At 43.0% G+C, this 21,799-nt stretch overlaps 3 protein-coding genes across 4 annotated transcripts in view; 1 reads left to right on the plus strand and 2 right to left on the minus strand.

Annotated features, from left to right (window-relative positions):
- Nasp (nuclear autoantigenic sperm protein) overlaps positions 1-11,992 on the plus strand; it is a 22,175-nt gene extending 10,183 nt beyond the window's left edge. Inside the window, exons 3-14 of one of the 2 annotated variants that reach the window (XM_008828484.3) lie at positions 721-801; positions 2,513-2,622; positions 3,154-4,137; positions 8,035-8,114; positions 8,413-8,498; positions 8,611-8,684; positions 9,419-9,607; positions 9,711-9,877; positions 10,449-10,505; positions 10,599-10,676; positions 11,302-11,430; positions 11,808-11,992. In XM_008828484.3, the coding sequence (XP_008826706.1) occupies positions 721-801; positions 2,513-2,622; positions 3,154-4,137; positions 8,035-8,114; positions 8,413-8,498; positions 8,611-8,684; positions 9,419-9,607; positions 9,711-9,877; positions 10,449-10,505; positions 10,599-10,676; positions 11,302-11,430; positions 11,808-11,888 (2,116 nt within the window). In that variant the 3' untranslated portion in view covers positions 11,889-11,992. The remainder of the gene's footprint in view (positions 1-720; positions 802-2,512; positions 2,623-3,153; positions 4,138-8,034; positions 8,115-8,412; positions 8,499-8,610; positions 8,685-9,418; positions 9,608-9,710; positions 9,878-10,448; positions 10,506-10,598; positions 10,677-11,301; positions 11,431-11,807) is intronic. The other variant, XM_008828486.3, reaches the window with a different exon arrangement.
- Positions 11,993-12,086: 94 nt separating this feature from the next.
- On the minus strand, positions 12,087-16,713 carry Ccdc17 (coiled-coil domain containing 17). Its single transcript, XM_029561292.1, has 12 exons — positions 16,543-16,713; positions 16,391-16,462; positions 16,100-16,271; positions 15,867-16,029; positions 15,709-15,789; positions 15,509-15,627; positions 15,184-15,297; positions 14,844-14,992; positions 14,652-14,746; positions 14,329-14,532; positions 13,794-14,181; positions 12,087-13,408 (listed from the first exon to the last, which is right to left on the minus strand). The coding sequence occupies exons 1-12, from the start codon at positions 16,711-16,713 to the stop codon at positions 13,274-13,276; spliced, it is 1,863 nt and encodes a 620-aa protein (XP_029417152.1). The 3' UTR covers positions 12,087-13,273.
- A 2,394-nt stretch (positions 16,714-19,107) lies between these two features.
- The window catches only part of Gpbp1l1 (GC-rich promoter binding protein 1 like 1), a gene marked incomplete in the record, with an annotated part of 57,426 nt that continues 54,734 nt past the window's right edge, over positions 19,108-21,799 (minus strand). The window contains 2 exon segments of the mRNA XM_029561288.1: positions 19,108-20,093; positions 21,048-21,206. Coding sequence (XP_029417148.1) covers positions 19,941-20,093; positions 21,048-21,206 — 312 coding nt within the window.

Raw genomic sequence — 21,799 nt, forward strand, 5'->3', positions numbered from 1 at the left:
TTTTTATTATTAATAAAAGATTTTATTATTTTAAATATGTGTATTTGTGTGCACTTGAGTTTGGTGGCCAGAAGACGGTATTAGATCCCCTAGAGTTGGAATTACAGTGGTTGTGAGCCTCCTGGTATGGATGCAGTGAACCAAACTCAGATCTTCTGCAAGAGCAACAAGTGATCTTAATTGCTGAGCCATTTCCCCAGCCCGGGTATCCTCATTTCAGATATCACACTTGTGTGGCTTCTTCTACTTCTTTGTCTGTATATTAATATCTAAAACTTAACATAATGCTTTCTTGAAAAGCTTGTTTTAAGTTTTTTATGTATATTTACCTTTTTAGTTTTTGAAAAAGCTCTTGGGACAGTTATTAACATTCACATTTTATGGAAGAGAAAATTTAAGGCACCGAGTTAAGTAATTTGTGTACAGCTAATTAAGCGTTAGAGACAGGTTTCTGGCTCCAGAAATCCTTGAATTTTTATTTTTATTTTTTTGTCTTGTAGATCTCATCCAAAGGTCTTCTGTTTTGGTCCATAATAACCTCAAAAATGTGGAGGAATACCTAGTACAATAAAATCCATAGTATTTGTTTATATATATTAATGATAGGAAGTTGATGTCACTTAAAATAAACATATATGGATGAAGACCATGTAACATTAAGTTCATGCATTGTTAACTTGGAATTAATAGTGTTCAGACTAGTATTTATTCTCTTTGTAGAGGTAAGAAGTATGGAGAAACAGCTAATGAGTGTGGAGAAGCATTCTTTTTCTATGGGAAATCACTTTTGGAGTTGGCAAGGTATGTCTTGAAAACCTTATTTTGTTAATAGAATATTTTATGTCACTTTGATCTGTTTAAATTAAAGCTTTGTTGGCTAAAATTATTTGTACAAAGAATAAGATTTGTTTTCATTTTTTGAATCATTAGAAGCAATGATATTTTTTAATATTAGTGAGCAATGCAAATTTTACTGGGAGATCAACCCCTAGGAACCATTCTCAGCTAGCTCAGAACAGTTACTCAACAAGGACTGAATGGAGGGCAATTTGAAGTGCTTAATTACTAGACATGAGAAGTTTAGTAATTAAGACTTTCTGGTGGATGTGGTCACATAGGAGGGCCCAGATTTCCAGGGCAATCTAGGCTACCAAGGAAAAGACTAGGCTACCAAGGAAAAGACATAGTCTCATCCCACACTTCTTCCCCCATAGTAAAAAGGACTCACAATGAGTCTTACTATTGAAAAATTTTTAGCTACTGCTCAGCAAAATAACATGAATAAATGTATTTGGTATGCAAACTAACAGAATCTGGCATAATTTAGTTGTAGTTAAGTTTCTAATCTTGAAAGTATATAGAGCATTTGATGATTTGTGAAAATGTTGGCAGAAATGTTATTGGATATCTAGTGAATTGGGAGTAGATGTGATGTTTGAAAATATAGTGGCCCTGTTGTGAAAGAAATGAATACAAATAAGTTATTTGTGCTTTTCTGGTGGCAGTCTGTTCATTTCTCTTGGCATTCTTACAGCCTTCGTTTATGTTAGAAGTTTTAAAAAATATTTTTGTATATTTTAATTATACATAATAATAGACTTCCAATGACATTTTCATACATAGAGTGTATTTTGATCATTTTCGCCCATGCTTATCCCCTTGTCCTCCCTCATACTTCTGTTAATCCTTTCTCTTCCCAATTATCTCCATTTCTACCTCTCTCTCCATTCGTCCTTGTTTCATTAGGTGTGAGTTTTAGGGTTGTTTATAGGAACGGAGGTGAAAATTCATTTATAGGATGATACCTTACTAGTGGCTACCCCACAGAAGCATGGATACCTTACCCAATAGGTATACCACAAAAGACAATGCCCCTCCCAATCAATTATTAACTATGTCTAAAAATTCTTGAGGGGTAAGGGCCTTGAGCCTCTCCCTTTTCATGACAGGGTATTGGCAGACCCAGTCTTGTGAAGATCTTCTGTAAGTAATTATAGCTGCTGTTGAGTAAAGTGCAACAGCCTTATCTTAACCATAAGTTGGTGTTAATACCCCCACCTTCCTCTGTCTCTTATATTCTTTGTGCCTTTTCTTTTTCCATGTTCCCTGAACCATGGAAGGGGTAGTATAGATTTCCCACTTATGGATGAACATCTATTGTGTTAGAAGTTTTGATCATAGATTATCTTCCATGAGCAGAAGTCTTTGTTTTTGAGACAAGGTCTCACTACCCCAACTGGCCTAGAACTTGCCTCCTGTGTGCTGGCCCCTCCCACCCTCCAGCTCATTTTGTTGTTGTTTTGGGTTTTGTTTTTGGTCTCACTATATAGTGAGACCAAAAACCTGGATGGCCTGGAACTTGTAGCAGTCCTCCTGTCTTAGCCTCTGGAATATTGGCATTATAGGTGAGTCTTTACCGATTTGAATGTGTAGTTTTATATTCCCTCTTCTGTTGCTTTGTCTGAGAATATATTGTTAGGAACTAGTTACACTTTGCTTTCTTCTCTTCTAGAATGGAGAATGGTGTGTTGGGAAATGCCTTGGAAGGGGTACATGTAGAAGAAGAAGAAGGAGAAAAAACTGAAGATGAATCTCTGGTAGAAAATAATGATAATGTAGATGGTATGTGGCATTACATGCAATATTTAATGTAATATGTAATGTAAATTTCATGTAAATTTTAAAAAGCACTTTGTATAGCCCAGTTAATTTACTATTGGTCTTCTTGGAGACCTTTTCTGGTTTTTTTGTTTGTTTGTTTTTTTTTATTTTTTTATTTTGTGTGTGTGTGTGTGTGTCTTCAAATTTTAAATATTTTCTGAGTTTGACTAGTAGAGTTTTACAAATCAGATAGGAATCTATAGTGTTTAATGGCAAAAAAAAAGCACATTGCTCGAGTGAAGCAGTAGTTTGTGGTTTAAAGGGTTAGGGTTTTTTTGTTTTTTTGTTTTTTTTTTTTTTTTACAGTAAGTTGCTCTGCTAGCTTGGGTTCTCCCTTTGCTTTTCTTAACGGGGGCAGATATTTTTAAGGCCCCCTGCTAAAACTTAAGCCAGGTTATTTGAGGGTTTAAAGGGAATGTCTTTTTAGTTTCCATTTGTGCTTTTATCACTAAACTCGAAGACATTTATGCTTCATGTTCTTTAACCATGTAGAGGAAGCAAGGGAAGAGTTGAGAGAACAGGTTTATGACGCCATGGGAGAAAAAGAAGCCAAAAAAACAGAAGGCAAGTCTCTGGCAAAGCCTGAAACTGATACAGAACAGGAAAGTGAAGTGGAGAAGGGTGGAAGAGAAGATATGGATATAAGTGAGCCCGGAGAGAAGCCGCAGGAAAACGTTGAAGTGACTTCAAATCAGTTACCTGAATCCTCTGAAGAGGCAAAAGCAGCAGCAATACCAAAAGGACTGAATGAAGATGAGGTCACTTCTGGGAAGCCAGAACAGGAATTATTGTGTACTGAAGAAGGAAAATCAATTTCTGGAGTTGATGTTCAAAATAAAGAGTGCAGAGAAAAAGTGGTTCAGGAGAAACAAGGAGAGGAAATTGTGAGCATAGAGGAAAAGCCAAAAGAAGCTTTAGAAGATGAGCCTATTGCAGCCTCAGAAAAGCAGGGCACTTTACTGAAGGTAGAAGCAGAGCCAGTCAAGTCAGTGGATATGGGTGGGGATGAACCAAAGGAGCAAGTAGCTACCTCTGAAAATGAGCTAGAAAAGGCTGTTCTTGAGCAGCTGGTAGGGCAAGATGTGCCTTCTGTTGAAGTGTCACCAGTGGTGACTACAGAGGCTGCAGAAGCTGGATCAGAAATTTCTGAGAAGGCAGGGCAGGAGACCACAGTTGTTCCCAATGATGGTTCAGCTGGTGAACCATCAGCTGCAGATGAGATGCCTAGTGAATCACAGACATCTGCAGACGGGCTAACAGGAACTAAAGGTGGCTCAAGTGTAGAGGAGGTCAAGGCAGAGCTGGTTCCTGACCAGGAGGAAACTAAGCTACCTGTAGAAGAGTCTAAGGCAGCTGGAGATGGGGTTGAGACAAAGGTAGCCCACAGGGCTTCTGAGAAAGCACTTGAAGACAAATTTAAGATAACTGCTAATGAAGAGACACAGGAGAGAGAAGAACAGATGAAAGAGGGTGAAGGTAACCGGGATATGCAAGAGCTGCAGTGGGTGGAGTACATTCTGGATTTGACTCACTAATCATTGGTAAACGTCAGCCTTCCATTCAGGATTTTCCGTCTGCCTATGGATTAGAGAAGGGCTAAATGAAAATGGGGTTCGTTTAAGGGTTCAATAAGTTGAGCAAGTTAACGCTTTTACTAACTACAAAATAGGTCTTCTGTGTGATTTCTGAAACTTGGCTAGCTATCAGTAACTTGTTATACTAGCCAATGAAGGAAGGGTGGATTTAGAGGTGGGTGTTGGGGTAGATAGGGAAATGATGGGCTAGGCTGGCAGAGAATGCTGAATGGATATTCACTTGCATGCCTTTGGATTTTTAAATGTACTGTTCACATGATTTCTCTTTGCTGTAGGAAGTAGGAACAGCAGTAGAATCCATGAATTGGTGCACTTAAGCAGGCATGCCATTTAAATGAAGTAGTTTAACCTCCTGGTACCCTCTCTACCTTTAGTTCACAGGAATGTTTAGAGGGTTATTCACATTAGTTAAATTAGTCTCCCTCCCAGGAAAAGAGAGAACAAAGTACTTAGCTGTTTTTATCCCTTTTGCTGCTTTCCCTCATTTTATGCTTGCTTTGGCTGCTAACCTGAAGGTTTGTTACTGTCATAAAGTATGGTTGTTTTGAGTGGGTGTTTGTTACTGATCTAAATGTGATTGTTTTATCAAGCTATATAAGCCTGTAATTATTAATTGGCATGATCTGACTTGAGCTGTGATCACTTGGGGATTCTACTGTATATCAGTTTCATCTAACATTGGCATTAATAACTATAAGTATTCAGTAATTACTACTTTTCTGTGTAACTGCTAGACTATTTTCAAGAGTTCTCTTAAGTTACAGATTTTCAGCAATTTGTCTCTAATACTTGGACATCATTCTGGTAAACATAACACCTATGTGCAGGTCCCTGCACTCCAGCCAGCACGGACATAGTAACTAGAATTGAATTGGGTAAATAGTAGCTGTCTTGGACTTCTTGAGAGCTCTAGGAATAAAGCACAGAGTTGAATTTCTCAATTTTTTTTTTTTCTCAACCCATATGTTATTATTTTTGGTCTTTTAGAGATAGAGTTTCCCTGTAGCCCCAGCTGGCCTCTAACCCACAGATATCCATTTGTCTCTGCCTCCCAAGTGCTGAGATCAAAGGTGTGTGCCGCTACACCTGGCTTTTTAAAAAAAATTTTATTTGATGTGTATGAGTGTTATGCCTGGGTGTAGGTAAGTGTACCCATGTTGTACAGTGCCGGCAGAGGACAGAAAAGGCTACTGGATCCCATGGAACTGGAGTTATGGACAGTTGTTAGCTGCCATGTGGGTGCTGGGATTCGAACCCGGGTCCTCTGCAAGAACAACCAGTGTTCTTAACTGCTGAGCCATCTCTCCAGCCCTCTTTTTGTTATTTTTGAGACAGCATTTGCCTTAGCTTCCCCAGCACTGGGATTACAGGTGTGAGGTACTATGTCTAGCTTTAAGTTAAATTATTGATGAAGTGTTTATTCTTTAGAGCACTGTGAAAAATACCTTTATCTACTTCTGTGCTCTTGGATATTTTTCGAGAGGATGGGCAGTCAGTAAAACCAACATCTAGACTGAACTTAAGTAACTAAACCACATGAAAAAGACAAGGCTGGGGCTGGACTTAGTGGTTAAGAGGATATACTGCTCTTGCAGGTAACCTGACTGACCTGTGTTTGGCACCCACACTTGGCAACTCACAGTTGCCTGTATCTGAAGATCCAGTGGATCCAATGCCCTCTTCTGGCCTTCTCAGACACGTACACTTAAATGCACAGAAAGTAAAATCTTTAAAAATGCCTTGGTCGCTTTATTTCAGAAGCACTGAACTTGCAGTCAAAAGCAAATGTGTTTTTAGATCCTGGAAATCGCTGACCAGCCAGCCTAGCCATTGTTGAGCCTCTCTCAAAGAGTAAGGTAAAGGGGCTGGAGAGATGACTCACTAGAGCACTGCTCTTGCAGAGGACCCAGGTTCAGTTCTCAGCACCCACATGGCAACTAACCACCATCTGTAACTCCAGTTCTAGGGGAATTCAACACCCTGTTCTAACCTGGGTATACTTAACTACATACAGGCAATATACTCATACACATAATTTAAAATATATTTAAAAAAATAAGATTGAGAGCTAGGCATATACCTAATTGTTTGGTGGTGGCATTTAAGATTTTTTTTTTTTGCTAGTGTTAAAAATGTTTAGTTGGGGGGCTTGGAGAATTGGCTCAGCAGTGAAGAACACTGGCTGTTCTTGGAGAGGACCTGAATTTGATTCCCAGTACCCACATGGTGGCTAACCCACATGGTAACTCCAGTTCCAGGGGATCTGATGACCTCTTCTGACCTCTTGTGGGCATTGTACAACATGGGAGCACTTAGATACACACAGGCAAAACACTCATACACACAAAGTAAAAATGACAAATAAAATACATTAAAATTGTTTAGTTCAAGCCAGATGTGGTGGTACACACCTTTAATCCCAGCACTTGGGAGGCAGGTGGGATCTCTGTAAGTTCAAGGCCAGCCTGGTCTCTACATAGTGAGTTCCAGGCCAGCTGGAGCTATAGGGAGACCCTGTCTCAAAAAGAACCCCCTGCCCCTTGGGGCTCGAGAGATGGCTCACTGGTTAAGAGCACTGACTGCTCTTGCAGAGGGACCCGGGTTTGATTCCCAGAACCCACATTGTGGCTACAAACTGTCCTTAGCTCTAGTTCCAGGGGAATCCGACCTCCATGGCATTGCACCACATAGGTGCACTTACATACATGCAGGCAGTACACTCACACACATAAAATAAAAATAAAATATTAACCCCCCCCCCCCAAATGTTCAGCATGGTAGCAGTCCTGGCTACTTGTGAGAGGCAGGATTGTTGAGCATGGGAGTTTGGGGCAAGTTTGGGAAATATGAAGAGATTCTGTTTCTTTTAAAGAAAACAAAACAGACTCTAGCTTAATGAAAGACGTCAGAAGTAAGCACATATATAATTCATGAATTGTTTGCATCAAACAAGCTCATTTTAATCAACTAATGTTTTGAATTTTAAGTTGAATTATCAATGACAATATAAAACTTATTAGCAACTTGTTTTTTTGTTTTGTTTTGAAGATAGGGTCTCCCTATAGCCCCACCTGACCTGGAACTCACAAAGCTCCTCCTGCCTCTGCCTCCCAAGTGCTGGGATCAAAGGCGTGCACCACCACGCCCTGATAGCAACTTGTTCTTCAGAAAGTTGATTTGTGACTGTGTCTGGATCAGGTGTGGGTATGGCTACAAGTTTAAATGGAATAATTAAAAGTAATTTATTTACTCATTTTGGGGGTTGGCTGGAGTCTGTGACATGCTCATTGGTAAGAGCTGGTTAAAACAAAACAAAAGGAACCTTGTCTTTTTCCCCATGGATTGTGGGAAAGCTAGTTTCTTGGTGTCTTTGTTATGAATGGACTGGAATAATTGAGGTTTGTTTGCTTATTACAATTGTCTGACAAAGGACTTAAAGAGAAACATTGACTGAAACCTCTACTGCTGAGTGGATGGGCGACTCTAGCCAGTGAACACCAGGCAGTAGTTGAAAAGTTTATTTTGAGTCATGCTAGGTTAATTTCTATAAGAAAATGCTGAATTTTTTAATTGCTGACATTAGACTATAAAGTTATTCTATCTAGTCTGGGTTAGACTTGAATTAGATGGTAACTACTATCTTCAGATCAGATGCTCACTGACTTGAATTACCCTATAGCCTGTTCTGAGACTATAGATTTATAGGTATTTTTCAGAACCTGACTAGCCAGAAGTATCTTCAGTTATACCTCAATACTGAGAAATTTTTTCCTTCTAGAAACTGAAGGCTCAGAGGAAGAAGAGAAAGAAAATGACAAGGCCGAGGAGACACCAAATGAATCAGTTCTTGAAAACAAAGTAAGTTGCCAGTCATTCAGCACCACTGTACAGTAATTACTGTGGATAGCTGGTTCTTAAAGGTTGGGGAGCTTTTATACAGCATCACAATAATAGTTTATTGACATAAGGTGATGTAAATTAGAAACCTCATAGGAACCCATTTGGTAAGTTATAGGGAAAATGACCTGAATTTTGAATAACAAGTAAGGGTTTTTGTTTTCTTTCAAGTTATCTAAATTATACATTTAGATTTATATTCTAAAAAGATGCCTATCTTGTACTTGTGCCTAATGCAAATGATTTGGATATACTTTAGTCTCTTCAAGAAAACGAAGAGGAGGAGATTGGGAACCTAGAACTTGCCTGGGATATGCTGGATTTAGCAAAGATCATTTTTAAAAGGTAAAATTCTTGGTGCTTTCTGTGCAGGTGGGAGTTTGCAGTTGAAAATAGAAATCAGTTAGGATTAGACAAGTACTGTTAAGGTTTTACTAATAGGCTTTCCTTCTTTTAGGCAAGAAACAAAAGAAGCCCAGCTTTATGCTGCACAGGCACATCTTAAACTTGGAGAAGTTAGTGTTGAATCTGGTATGCATTGTTCATTTTTTTGTCGTGTCTAACTTCCCTCATGCTCCCATTCTCTTTTCTAATAGATTTCTTTAGAATCTGCGTTCATCTAGGTGGTGGGCTAGACAGGGGACTGAAACAGGATTATATATTTGAGGCCAGCCTGGGCTATTTAACAAAGCCCTCCCTAGAGCAGTCTAAATCTTATAAATGGTACCATGGCACTCTTGAAGTAGGTTTTGTTTGCTTAAGAGATCAAAATCTGGACTTTATACACAGACTCTAGAACTGAGCTATACACCTCAAAGCCCTTTATAGTAGGTTTTTTTCTGAGGCAGATCCTGCTATGTCCTATAGCTGGCTTGGAACTTGCAGTTCTCCTGCCTCTGCCTCCAGAGTGCTGGCATGCATGGCATTCATCATGCCTGTTCTATGAGGTGCTGAAGATGAACCTCAGAACTTTGTGCTAGTGTCTTTGCCTGCTGAGTCATTTTCTTGGCCTCTCAATAGGTACTTTATTTAGAAGTCACTTCAGCCAGGCATGGTGGTACACACCTTAATCCCAGCACTAGGGAGGCAGAGGCAGGTGGATCTCTGTGAATCTCAGGCCAGCTGGGGGCTATAGGGAGACCCTGTCTCAAGAAAAAGTCACTTAGTTGTCTTATGTATTCAGAGGATCCTGGAGATAATAAATAATGAGGGTTGTTTATGATGGTATATTAAATGCTGTCCATTTTTTTTTCTGTCTTCATTAGAGAATTATATACAAGCTGTGGAGGAGTTCCAGGCTTGTCTAAACCTGCAAGAGCAGTATTTGGAAGGCCATGACCGTCTTCTTGCAGAGACACATTACCAGTTGGGCTTGGCTTATGGTTACAATTCTCAGTTTGACGAGGCAGTGGCACAGTTTGGCAAATCTATTGAAGTCATTGAGAAGAGAATGGGTGAGTTAGCAGCAGCTACCTTGTGATTATGATGATCCAGCAATTGGCCAGGTGACAAAAATGCGTCCTTTTGTTACTGATAACTTTAGTTTGTTCTTTGTAGCTGTACTAAACGAGAAGATGAAGGAGGCTGAAGGCTCATTTACTGAATATGAGAAAGAAATTAAGGAGCTGAAGGAACTGCTGCCTGAAATTAGAGAGAAGATAGAAGATGCAAAGGAATCCCAGCATAGTGGGAATGTAGCTGAATTGGCCCTGAAGGCTACTCTGGTTTGTTGAGTTTTATCTTAAAGATGCCTTAGCATATTTGATAACAGTATGTTAATACTGATTTTCAGAGTTGATCAGAGGGAACATGAGAGCTCAGCTCATTCCTATCATAGTACAGTGGTTAGAGAACACAGTCTGCATGCAGACTGGGCTCAAATTCAGTGCTGCATTGCATGGGTGACTTTAAAGATTTCTCTGCCCTCTTCTTTTTATTTATTTTTATTAATTTAGCCTTTTTGAGACAGGGTCTCCCTGTATCCCCAGCTGGCCTGGAACTTTCTATGTAGACCAGGCTGGCCTTGATATCACAGAGACCCACCTACCTCTGCTGGGATTAAAGGCGTGTGCCACCACTCCTGGCTTTATTATTTTTATTTTATGTGTATGGGTGTAAGTTTGAAGGGTGTAATACCCACACCTGGGTGTCTTATGTGTGGAAGCCCTTGCTGTGATATGGAAGCCATGGGCATTTTACCTCTTAATTCAGGCATCTGTGTGATAGAGAACTTTTAAGGTTGAGTGGCTTGGGTTTTACCCTGGAACTTACTTGGGTTCACCATGTCTCATTCAGGTGGAGAGCTCTACTTCAGGTTTCGCTTCCAGTGGAGGGGGCGCTTCAGTCTCCATGGTGGGTATTGTGATATTTTTGACATTTAATATTAGGCCTCAGCATGAGGCCAGTACAGCTAACATTGCTAGCAAATTTTTTTTTTTTTTCCAGATTACGAGTAGAAAACCAGCAGATGGTGCATCCTCATCAAATTGTGTAACTGATATTTCTCATCTAGTCAGAAAGAAGGTAAAAAATATGTATGTAGTGGTTTATGTTCAACCTTTTTTTTCCATCAATTTGAGGGTGGGGAGTTTAAAATAATACTCTAGGAATGACTGATTTACTCTTCTTCTTGTGCAACATTCATTTTCAAAAGAAGCTTAGGCTTTCATTGAGCTTTTTTTCTGTTTGAATACCTCACCCAGCAAACTCTCTAGGCTTTGTTAGCCCAGGGAAAGCTACTTTTGAAGATGGCACAGATGAGTACCTTTTAGGAATGTGGATGGTTTTCTTGAGCAGGAAGTAGTCACTCAGCAGTGGGCCTGAAACTCTAGAGCAGCTCTGCTCTGTCTTCTGCCCATAGTTCCAATAATTTCTTGTTTACTGACTGAAATGCAGGAATCCCTACTTGTGCTCAGTACTGTTCAGATCTTTACCCCTCACCCCATCCCATGTTCTTCAAGTAGGGAAAATTTAAAACAAAACACACTGCAAGAGAGCAGACATTGCCCTGTGACTAGAGACTAGACCCATAGAAATGTGAGTCTTGGTGTTCAGGATATTGACACCACAGAGGTTTCAGGAATATTTTGCATTTGTCTTCCTAAAAACATGAAGTATAAATATGAAGCCTTCACAATTATGTCTTTAGAGGAAACCAGAGGAAGAGAGTCCCCGGAAAGATGATGCAAAGAAAGCCAAGCAAGAGCCAGAGGTGAATGGAGGCAGTGGAGATGCCGGTCCCAGTGGAAATGAAGTTTCTGAAAACATGGAGGCTCAGGTGGGCAGTTTAAGCCTTAGCCTCTTGCCCCCCCCCCCCCCCCCCCCCCCCAATTCTTAGTGCTGGGGAAACCATCTTGAGCCTATTTGTATCGCTCAAATGCAACTCTCCGAACAATGATTGTAGAAAATAGTTTGGCTATAGAGTAGATGATGTCTGGTATATAGTTTCTCAGTTTGACTGAAATGTAATGTGATTTATTGCCTTTGTCAGCCCTATTATCAGAACACCCAGGAAATGGCCTTATGTCTTATAGGTCTTACTCTCATTAAAGAGGGAGCAGTGCTTGGAGACCTGTGTGTACCTCCTCTGTTACATGCATACATATGAGGTGGCTGAAGCTAGGGTCACTTATACTCAGGTGCTTTGTTTTTCAGGCTGAGAATGAAGCTGAAAGCCGGGCAGCAGTGGAGGGGTCAGTGGAGACTGCAGCTGCAGTTGAAAGCTCTGCATGTTAAGGGAGCAGTACCTTCCTCCTAAGGGAAAATGTTTTTGTACATAATGTATTTTTTCACTTTTGGGGATTCTTTTTGTATAACTTCAATAAAGATTGTAGGCAAAAGCTAAGGCTTTGGCTTTTTTCTTAAATATTTGGTTGGATATGCCTTGGGGCACTCTAGGTTTTATATAGTAGCCAAAGTATTCTTTTTGTTGTGTGTTTTTATTTTCTCCTATATTGTTGGACAACCCAATTCCTGTCTAATGTGGAGGTGATCAAATTCAAGTGTGGTTATCGGCCCTTTGTCTTCCATTGGTGCTACATTTCTATTTTCAGATACTTTGCTCAACTCATGTCTTGCAAGGTTTCACTGGTGCTGTCCCTGGATGGGGGCCTACAAAACAAGACTCGGGTGAAGATCTTACTATTTGGTGCTGAAAATGGATGATAGACTATGAACCTAGCTTTGGGTTGTGCCTATCTTCTGTTCACCTGGCCTCCATTGAGGGTCATAATTCTATCCTGGAAACTGAAGGAAACTTGGGAAGTGATTCCTTGAGGAAAAGTTGATATATTTAATTACAGAGAACTGAGCTTTGTGATTGAAAAGGAGCTGAGACTGCAGCGGTGGACAACTGGAAGAATCAGTAGGAAGATATCTGTTTGAATTATATTTGTTCTGTATAGAAAGGTTTTTGTCAATAATTGGATTTGTTATACTGTCTACAGTTTTGACTTACAAAAATAAAGATGCTTATAAAATAAACTGGTTTGGAATTACACTTGACAAGAGGGGTCCTGGACTGCCCAGAACACTTGAGAATGGAATAAAGGTCGAGAGGCAAATTTGCTGTCTAGCTCATGGCTGGGATCTGATGACCAGGGTACACAAATTGAGGAAATGGACCCTGTGACTGGCTGAAAACCTCTTGCAGAGGACCTGGGTTTGGTTCCCAACACTAACTTCTATAACTCCAGATGCCCTCTTCTGATCTTTGTGGGCACTGCACACATAGGTGCACATACATCCATGCAGGCAAAAATTAAAAATAAACCTGCCTTTTAAAATCCAAACATACTTTATATGTCCAGTATGTGATTCTAGTACATGATCCCTACTTGACTAGGACATTATTGGTCCGGGATTTATAAAGCTCAGGAGTTCGCTGTATATTGGGAGCTTGAGAGCTGATATTGGAGACTTATGTGCCTGAAGTCCTGAGGAAGCTGGGAGTTGAGTGGTTTGTCTCTAATCTTTCAGGGATCTTAAATGCCAGGCAACGTTCTAAGTGTATGAGAATCTGCAGGTCTGTCCATGGCTTCATTGGAATTTTACCACTTTTTAGACACAAAGTTGCAGGTCTGGAAGTAGGCCTCACACCTCAGAAACCTGGTGGGTGTGGGTCAGAACTGGTGAAGCCCCAAATGCTCTTCTGTTTCATTGATGCTGACAAAAGGTTCTTCCACAGTGGGTGGGGGATCAACAAAGCCAGCATTGTGGCTGAGGGAATTGATTCTCAGTGTAGATGAACTGGGCACCTGTGGAACATGTGAAAGTCTTTAGCCAAAACTGAAGGTAAAAATGCAGATTTTGAAGTTGAACCACCTTAAGGCAGTTTGAAGAAGCAGTTAAAAAGTGCTTTACTTTCTGTTGCATAGTATTAAATGGAGAAGTTAAAAGGATTAAATGGGTTAACGTAGAGGACATTAGTACTGGTTAAGAGAAACTGGTTAGGGGGCTCAGTGGTTAAGAGCACTGACTATTGCAGAAGACTCGGGTTCAAATCCCAGTGCCCACATGGTGACTAACAATCACTACCTTCCAGGGGATCTGACACCCTCTTCTGTCCTCCATGGGCACTGTACAACACAGGTGCACTTACACACATGCAGGTAATAACATTAGCTCTAGATGGGCTCTCACCGGTGGCAGGAACTGGTACTTGTGGGCACTTGCTGGACTGATTTCTTCCAATGTCTGGACATCTGCGTCTCTTGCATTCACCACTCGCAGAAAGAGCTCAACTTGACCTGCCTGGGGAGAGGTGAAGTCCTCCATCTCAATCTTGAAGCAGACCCAGTCCCCATCCACCACACTCACCTGGGGAATCTCATTTAGCTGGCCAATACTGAGGCAGGGGTTCAGAGGAAGGGTCCGAAATGGGAGACGCCACCGGCCACTAAGCACCCGCTGATTCCCGTCAAACAGTGATAGTGAGGTCCAAGCCTTTGGTTGTGGTGCCGTAGCCCATTCTGTTCCCTTCCAGGCCTGTAGTTCACAGATCAGAGATACCAATAGCGATGGAGGCAGCCTGTAGACAAAAATGTGTCAAAGGTCCAAGCTGAAGATCCTAGGGTTTCTGTTAGGACTCAGTACTCTGGCAATGGCCTCTGCATATAGACAGAACAGTAGAATGAGGTACAGCCTTCAAAGAACAAAGTTATCCACACCTACTGACCTGCGCACAGGCTGCCTGCTGGCAAGGATGGCACAGTTGCCCATAGGCCCAGGAGCTGAAGGCAGGGGCAAGCAGAGGGTTGGGGGCAATGCTGTGGTTCCTCCTGTATGCTGTCCATCTCGGGACAAGCTGGTCATTAGCTGCACCCAAATCCAAGAACCCTCAAGACCCCGCAGGAAGTCATAGAAAATGACAAGGCCAGCCCTGAAGGACACAAAACACCAAATATTTCTACCTCTCCACCCAGCCAATTCTCCAAACCTAGATGGCCCTGGTGGGTCTCCTTAGATTTAAGTCAAAGTGAAGGAGGGAGCAGGCCTCACCCAGGATCATAGGGTGCAGGACCCAGAACATCAGATGCTGGCAGGAGGAAGTGTGGGTCCAGGCCCAAGTTCCTTGTCATGGTTCCAGGAAGTAGCTGCCATGAAGAGTTAACTCCAGAAAGTCTTCCAAGCTGCCCATGCTACCAGAACTGCACCACAAGCCTGCCCCACAGAACACCCTCCATTTCTTACAGCCTTTGGAGTGCCATGGAAGTTCTGGATATTAGCGGAACCTGGAAGTGGTGGCAGCAGGGGCGCAACTGGTGGAGGAAAGTGAGGAGGATTTCCTCTCTCCCTCATGCTTGGGTACAGATCAGTCAGGAGTCGTTGTTCCCTGGGTCCTAGAAACAGAGAAAGAAGTCCCCGAGATGAGGAAAGCACAGGGCACAGGGCTACAATAAAAAAACACATGGGTATGCGCACGGATACAAATGGCACAAACTGAGTCTCATTCCCAGGCATGGGTTCTTCACCTCTTCTCCTGAGTTGGGCCCACTGGGAAGGGATAGGGTGCGATTGGGTTTTCACTGACCCCAGGGCCCCCGGCCCAGGCCCTTCTGTCTCTGCAAAGCCAGGATCTCTGCTTCCAGGCGCCGGTTTTCGGCTTCTACAACTAGAAGTTCCTCAGAGGTGGCACTTGCTTTTTCTGCAGTGAATTAGTGTGACCTGTCATCCATCACTCTGCGTAGTTCTCTGAACAAACCTGGGTTTGTCAGCCGACATTCTAGGGATAGTCACAAAGACCACCCAGACGACTACCTCCCATGCTAGTGAGGCCCTCCCGCACCCCCTTTTCTCCTCCCAGGTCTAAGGCCACCAGTGTTGAGAGGCCCTCTAGTTTGGCTACTTCTGTTCACCCTTGCGGGTCTGTGACTGCCTCAACTTCAGGGCTGTCGCCTCCACTTGCAACTGCCACATTTTGTCCAAAACTCCAGGGTCCCGGCCTCCGCCTCGTATGTAGGCCTCACGCAGAGCCCTAGGGAGCAGGGGGCGGGAAAGCGGTCTCCCCAGAACTGAACAGCGTTCCGCCCATGCCCACCCCGCTTCTAGGCCTTACCGGATCTCAGCAGCTAGAGTTCCTGAATTGGCCTGAAGCATTGGCAAATACAACTCTGCACTCTGCCAGGTCCGCCGGGCGCTGGCGCGGGGAGATGACGTCACCACCAGCGCACTCTCCAGGCCCCACCCCACCCGCGCTCCAAGCACGGTTCTCACCCTGCCCGGGGCTGCAGCTCAAGAACACGCGCCCCCAACACTTGCAGAGCGTCCCAGGTGCGACCCGCCTCAGCCCTGAGTTCTTGGACTTCCCGCTCCAAGCCCAAGGGGCCGGATAGCCCTCCCCTGGCCTGGGCGACGACCTGGAGGCGCCGTCTTAGTTCTGAGGGAGAAAGAGGAAGTGAGAGAGGGCGGGCGGGCTGGGTGCAGTGTGCCCGCAGCACAGCTCTCACCCTCGCAGCGTCGCTCTAAGATCCGGCTCTGTGTTTCCACCTCCACCAGGCGCCGGGCACGGGTCCCCTGCAGCGCCCGCAGCCGCTCGCCAGGGCTCCCGGCAGTGTGGGGGGTGGAACCCTTGGCCACCTGGGGTCTCATTTCCTGTAGGGACAGCCGCAGCAACTGCACCTGCAGGTAATAGGGATCCACTATCTGCATTTGGTGATCCGTCCAAGTTTAGCTTCGATACTAAGGGGTGGATGCTCCAAGTCTGTAGCCATGTTGAAAGCTGGCTGGGTAGGGTGTACCTCCTCTGTCAACCTTTTTAGAGCAGATTTCCTGGCCTCCTGATCTGAGCGGCCCTGGAGTTGTGACACAACCTAGAGTCACAGTATAAGGCAAAGACTCCCGATAGTCCAACTTGTTGGAAAACCCACTCCTGGCCAGAGGTGGCCCTTACCGCGGAGCCCCGTTCTGTGGGTACTGAAGGCTGTGTTCCAAGTGTCTCCTCCGGGGTCAGGCGGCCAATGCAGAATCGCTGAGTGTGGGTGGCCAACAAAGCCCAGGAGCGGAAAGCCATGTCACAAGACCCACAGGGCAGAAGTCCTGACTCCCCATAGTAGTTAGCCATGGGGTGAATACAATTAATTTCCTGATAGTAGCTGAGTTCTTGCAGGATATGGCAAAAGGCAGGGGAAAGGCACAGGAAGCAGAAAGGGCCAGAAAGCCTGGGACAGAGGAAAGGCTATTAGGTCTCCAAGACCTTCAAGTTTGTTTGTTTGTTGAGAAGCCTTAGCTCCCAAGGCAGCAACCTGCAGGAGGAGCCCCAGTTGGGAAAGTGTCAGTCTGTCCCACCTCTTATGAGTTTGGGCAAGTCTGTAACACTACACTTTGGTTCCACACCTGTGCAAAAGGCTGCCTCCTAGACTAGCTGGGCCACTACTATTCTGGTCATTTCCCAGCCTCTGACAGGCAAGTGTCCTTTTTATCACTGCTGCACTCTGAAGTCCACTAGGTGGCGTTCTGTCTGGAAGCCACCTTGCCCGATTGAAAGCTCTTCTAGCAATAGGTCTCTACATGTTTTGCACAACCAACCAAGTCACACCATGGAGTAGTCAGTCTCTCTTTAACTCCCTTTCCTGGACTTTCGTTTTCCAACTTTAGGGGGAGATAATCCACATATCCCAAGTAATAAAAACTGCGCGGGAATAAAATGTATCAGATGAAGGAATCAAATCCAGATGGGAATCCCTTCCTCCAAGGCTAGGCAGGAGCCAAGCAAGCTCATTTTGCCAAGCAAACTATCCTCAATGACACCCTACAAATATGTGCATCCATCAGGTTATAAAAAAATAGAGCACTGAGTTTGTCTCATATTTCAAAGCTCCTTCCTAAACAAGACCTTTAGCTATTTGTCCTCAAATACCCAAAGCCAAGGAATGAGGATCAGCAAGTTACCAAGTGTTTCCAAGTATATGATCTAGCTTAATTCCAACAGAAAAAAAGTTTAAGAAATATCCTGGGGAAAAAAAAAACAACCCCCCCCAAAGTAGTAAATGATAAAGTCTATCTACTTCTCAATCCTAAGTTCATTTTATTGCATGTACTTTCTTAAAAACATTATTTTTATGTGTATGAGTGTATTGTCTGCATATATTTGAGTGTACCTGTCTCGTGCAATGCTTTGGAGGTTAGAAGAGTGCTTCGGATTCCCCTGGAACTGGAGTTATGGATAGTTCATAGCTGCCATGTGAGTGCTGGGAATCGAACTTGGGTCTTCTGCAAGAGCAGAGCAGTCAGTGCTCTTAACCACGGAGCCATCTTTCCAGCCCTGCATGTACTTTCTTATTAACAAGAGTGACATCAGGTCTTAATCCCCAGTTGCAAGCTTTTTTATTAGCACATAAAACAATATCTTTTTGAGCCTGGCATGGTGGCGCACGCCTTTAATCCCAGCACTGGGGAGGCAGAGGCAGAGGCAGGTGGATCTCTGTGAGTTCACGGCAAGCTCGGTCTACATAGTGAGTTCCAGGACAGCTGGGGCTACAGCAAGACCCTGTCTCAAAAAGACCAAAAAAACAAACAAAAACAATCTTTTTGAGACAGGGTCTTACTTCGTAGCTCTCACTGGTCTAGAACTCAGTATGTAGATGGGGCGGGCCTTGGACTCAAGAGATTCACCTGCCTCTGCCTCCTGAGTGCTAGTATTAAAGGCACGCACCTTTAAGGTTCAATAATAGTTGCTGAGGCTTGGGACCCCCAGCATGGTAGCGAAGTTCGGAAGATGCCATCTTAGAATCAAGGAAATAAGATAGCAATTCTGTTCTTTTGTAGCACTGATTATGCAAGCCTCAGGGACTGTGATACACTGCAACACCTAGAATCTTTTCACCTTCCTGGTCTTCCTAATGTAGTGACTATCAAACTCTGTATGTAGATCAGGCTGGCCTTGAACTCACAGAGATCTACCTGCCTCTGCCTCTGCCTCACTCCCAAGTGCTGGGATTAAAGGCGTGAGCCACTATGCCCGCCTCATCCTTTCTTTTTTAGCATTGTAGCCAGGCTTTTTATTCATCTGTTTCACTAAGGTATAATATTGGTCTTTTTTTATTTACTAGGGACAAGTTATTGTAGGGATAGCCAAAGACTGCCAGGCTGAAGTGGTTGTTTAACTTCTAGTCCATTACATTTTGGTTATTTTTCTAATACAAATGTTTGTTCTCTCACCTACACAGTTGATACTCCTGTGTCCCTTCAGCCTTGCATAGTGCCTAGGGCATACAAAACAGGGTCTTTGGAAACATTTGCTGACTGAAAACAAACTTTTTCATGTCTTTTCCACATAGCCAGTCATAGTTCAATCTGCTCACACCCCAAATACTTAACTATTTAGTAGAAAAATTGAATTGGAACTTCATTGAAACATGCACACTGGTAAATACATGGGCACTTCAAAAGAATTTCAGGGAAGAAAATTAGTTTCTTTATTACAAATAATTTATTGCAAAGGTTTTTCTGCATCTAGAGTATTTGCTGAAAGGAGAAATAGGTATGGCTGGATCCAGATTTCTCCCAGACTTCCAAAAATATTTCCATTCTCTAATTTTAAAGAAAATATATTTTTTACACAAGACAATCCAAACTGATGCAAAATATTTATTCCAAGTTAGTTATTTTATGCAGTAGTTTTTCCCCTCAAGAGACTTGTGATAACCACATCTTTTAAATCTGTAAATAATGTTATCAAAATAATCTTAATCTTTGAAATCTCACAAAAATTTATATTTTACAATCCACCCTGAATATCAAGGCTGCAAGAATAACATTTCCTATATCCAAATATTTTACAGCTGTACCCAAACAAGAAAAACAAAAACAAAAACAAAAAAAACCCCCACATATGCTTGGTTAAGGGCTAATTTACCCGAGCAGCCAAAAATAAAATAAAATATCCAAATTATTAGCATTAATTTAATACAATTATAACTTCAATAGTCACTTTGTCATTGACAATGATTGCTTGAGCACAGGGGCGAGTGCCCAAGGGCTGGTAGTAGAAGCTGTTGAGCAGACCAGTGTCTCCCGTCTCTGTGTCTCTGCACTGCCAGCTCCCACTTGTGCATTGCCCCACATAGACTGTGTGTGCATTTAAAAACCCTACCACACAAACCCCTCTATTAAGCAGATAACAGGGAAGAACAACAAAAACTAAGCAAGACAACTGCTTTCTCTTTGGGATATGATCATTTCCCTTGTGCACAAAGTATTCAACAACGTAAGAAAAGGAAAAGAACAATTTTTATATTCTTGAGACCCAAAGCTGAGCTCACGGGGTCAGGACGCCGTGGCACTTAGATGCTACTTCCAGGCATCGTCATCTGATGTCTCGCTGCTACTTGTCTCCGTGTCGGAGTCCTCAAACTCCGCTTTGCAGGTCCTTCTCCAAGGGGAGAACAGGCCGGAGCTGCGGCTCTGCAAGAAGCCGTTCTTCCCAAAGCCATTTCTTCTTAACTGTGGTGAGTACAGAAGAAAAAGAAAAACAAACCACCAGTCACTGTATGGGCCCAGGGAACTGGGACGAGGCCAGGGCTCACTTTGACTGCAGGTAGAAGGTGGAGGGCAAGTCCTTTGAAGAGACTTGAAAAGCAGCACTTTTCAAACTGGATTTTTAAAAAGTCACATTCTGATTGATTATGTAAGGTTTGGAGCTAAGATCCCCTATTTCTTAAACAGTTCTAAGTGGTTAGCCTATACATTGCCCCATTGCAGGACTTACAACTGTCATTTATGCTTTAAATGGATGCCTCCCAGAGGGCACGCTAATGAGGTCTGTAGAAACTGTTTTGTTCACTTAAACCCTAGGATTTGGAAATGTTCTATTCAGAGTAAGAATCCAAGCATTACTTTAGTAAATTTACACAGTCCTTTGGCTTCTGAGCACTGGTCAGAGTACCAGAAGAAACCATAGGGCTGGAAGTAGACAAGGGTCTGCCTGCTTCCCTAAGGAGCTACAGCTCAAACTTTAAAACTTTAGAACACAGTGGTTGTGATTATGCAAAGTGTTCAGACTTGTGACCATGGAACCTGTTACTTTCTGAATCTGCTCATCAGTGGCCTGGTCTGTGTTATCTTCTGCGATTCCTACTGCCCACACAGAGTCTGATGCCCATCTACATTTCTAGTATGGTAATTTACTTTATAGTTTCTGTTGTAAGGTCTTTCAGCTTTATGGTTTCTTGGCTGGATAAGGTGGTATATGCCTCTAATGCCAGCATTTAGGAGGCAGAGGCAGGAGAACTACTGCAAGTTCAAGACTAGCCTGGCCTACATAGTGAGACCCTGTCTTAAATAAAATATACCCTCTCTCCATAAACATTAAGATTTCCTAAGGCTAAGGGAGATGCTCTGACTCCTTTCTCTCAAAGCAGTTGACCTGGTCTCTACTAGGGAAGTGTTAGGACATACCTGCTCTGTTTTCATGTGGAACTCCTTGAGCTCATCCTCTGTGAGTGGTAGGCAACTCTCATCATTCTCAGGATATTCTTGCCATCCCATTGCTTTCAATAACCTGGGGGAGGCAAAAGGACAGAGAAAATACATTAGCAAGCTTAACTGTACAGCCCACTACCATTTAGACAAAGTGCCTGCCTGAGGCCTGTTACCACAGGAATTCTGCTGTTTTCTTCTCCCTAGTGGAACAAGTACTCAGAACCTTTTAATTAAATAGGGGTTCTCTTCACAGTTAGAGAAAAATGACCTATTAGATAGCCAAGTGTGGTGACGCACACCTTTAATCCCAGCACTCGGGAGGCAGAGGCAGGTGAATCTCTGTGAGCTCAAGGCCAGCCTGGTCTACATAGTGAGTTCCAGACCCAACCAGCACTATATAAGTGAGACTCTGTTTATGTCTGTGTATGTCTATGTGTGTGCGCATACCACATGTGTGGGTGCCCTGGGAGGCCAGGGCATCAGTTCCCCTGCAGCTGGATTTATAGGCAGTTGTGAGCCACCTGACATGGGTGCTGGGAACTGAACTAAGATCCTCCGAAAGAGTAAGGCCTCTTAACTAACTGCTGCACCTTCTCTCTAGCTCCAGTTTGCCTTTTTTTTATTTTAGATTTTATTTTGCTATTTATGTGTATATGTGTGTGTGTCTGAGTGTGTGGGCACATATATGTGTGTCAGCAGAAGCCGGAAGTGGTCGTTGGATCCCCTGG

The sequence above is a fragment of the Nannospalax galili genome, unplaced genomic scaffold (assembly GCF_000622305.1).
Source record: "Nannospalax galili isolate Female #2095 unplaced genomic scaffold, S.galili_v1.0 scaffold1233, whole genome shotgun sequence".
Taxonomy (NCBI): domain Eukaryota; kingdom Metazoa; phylum Chordata; class Mammalia; order Rodentia; family Spalacidae; genus Nannospalax; species Nannospalax galili.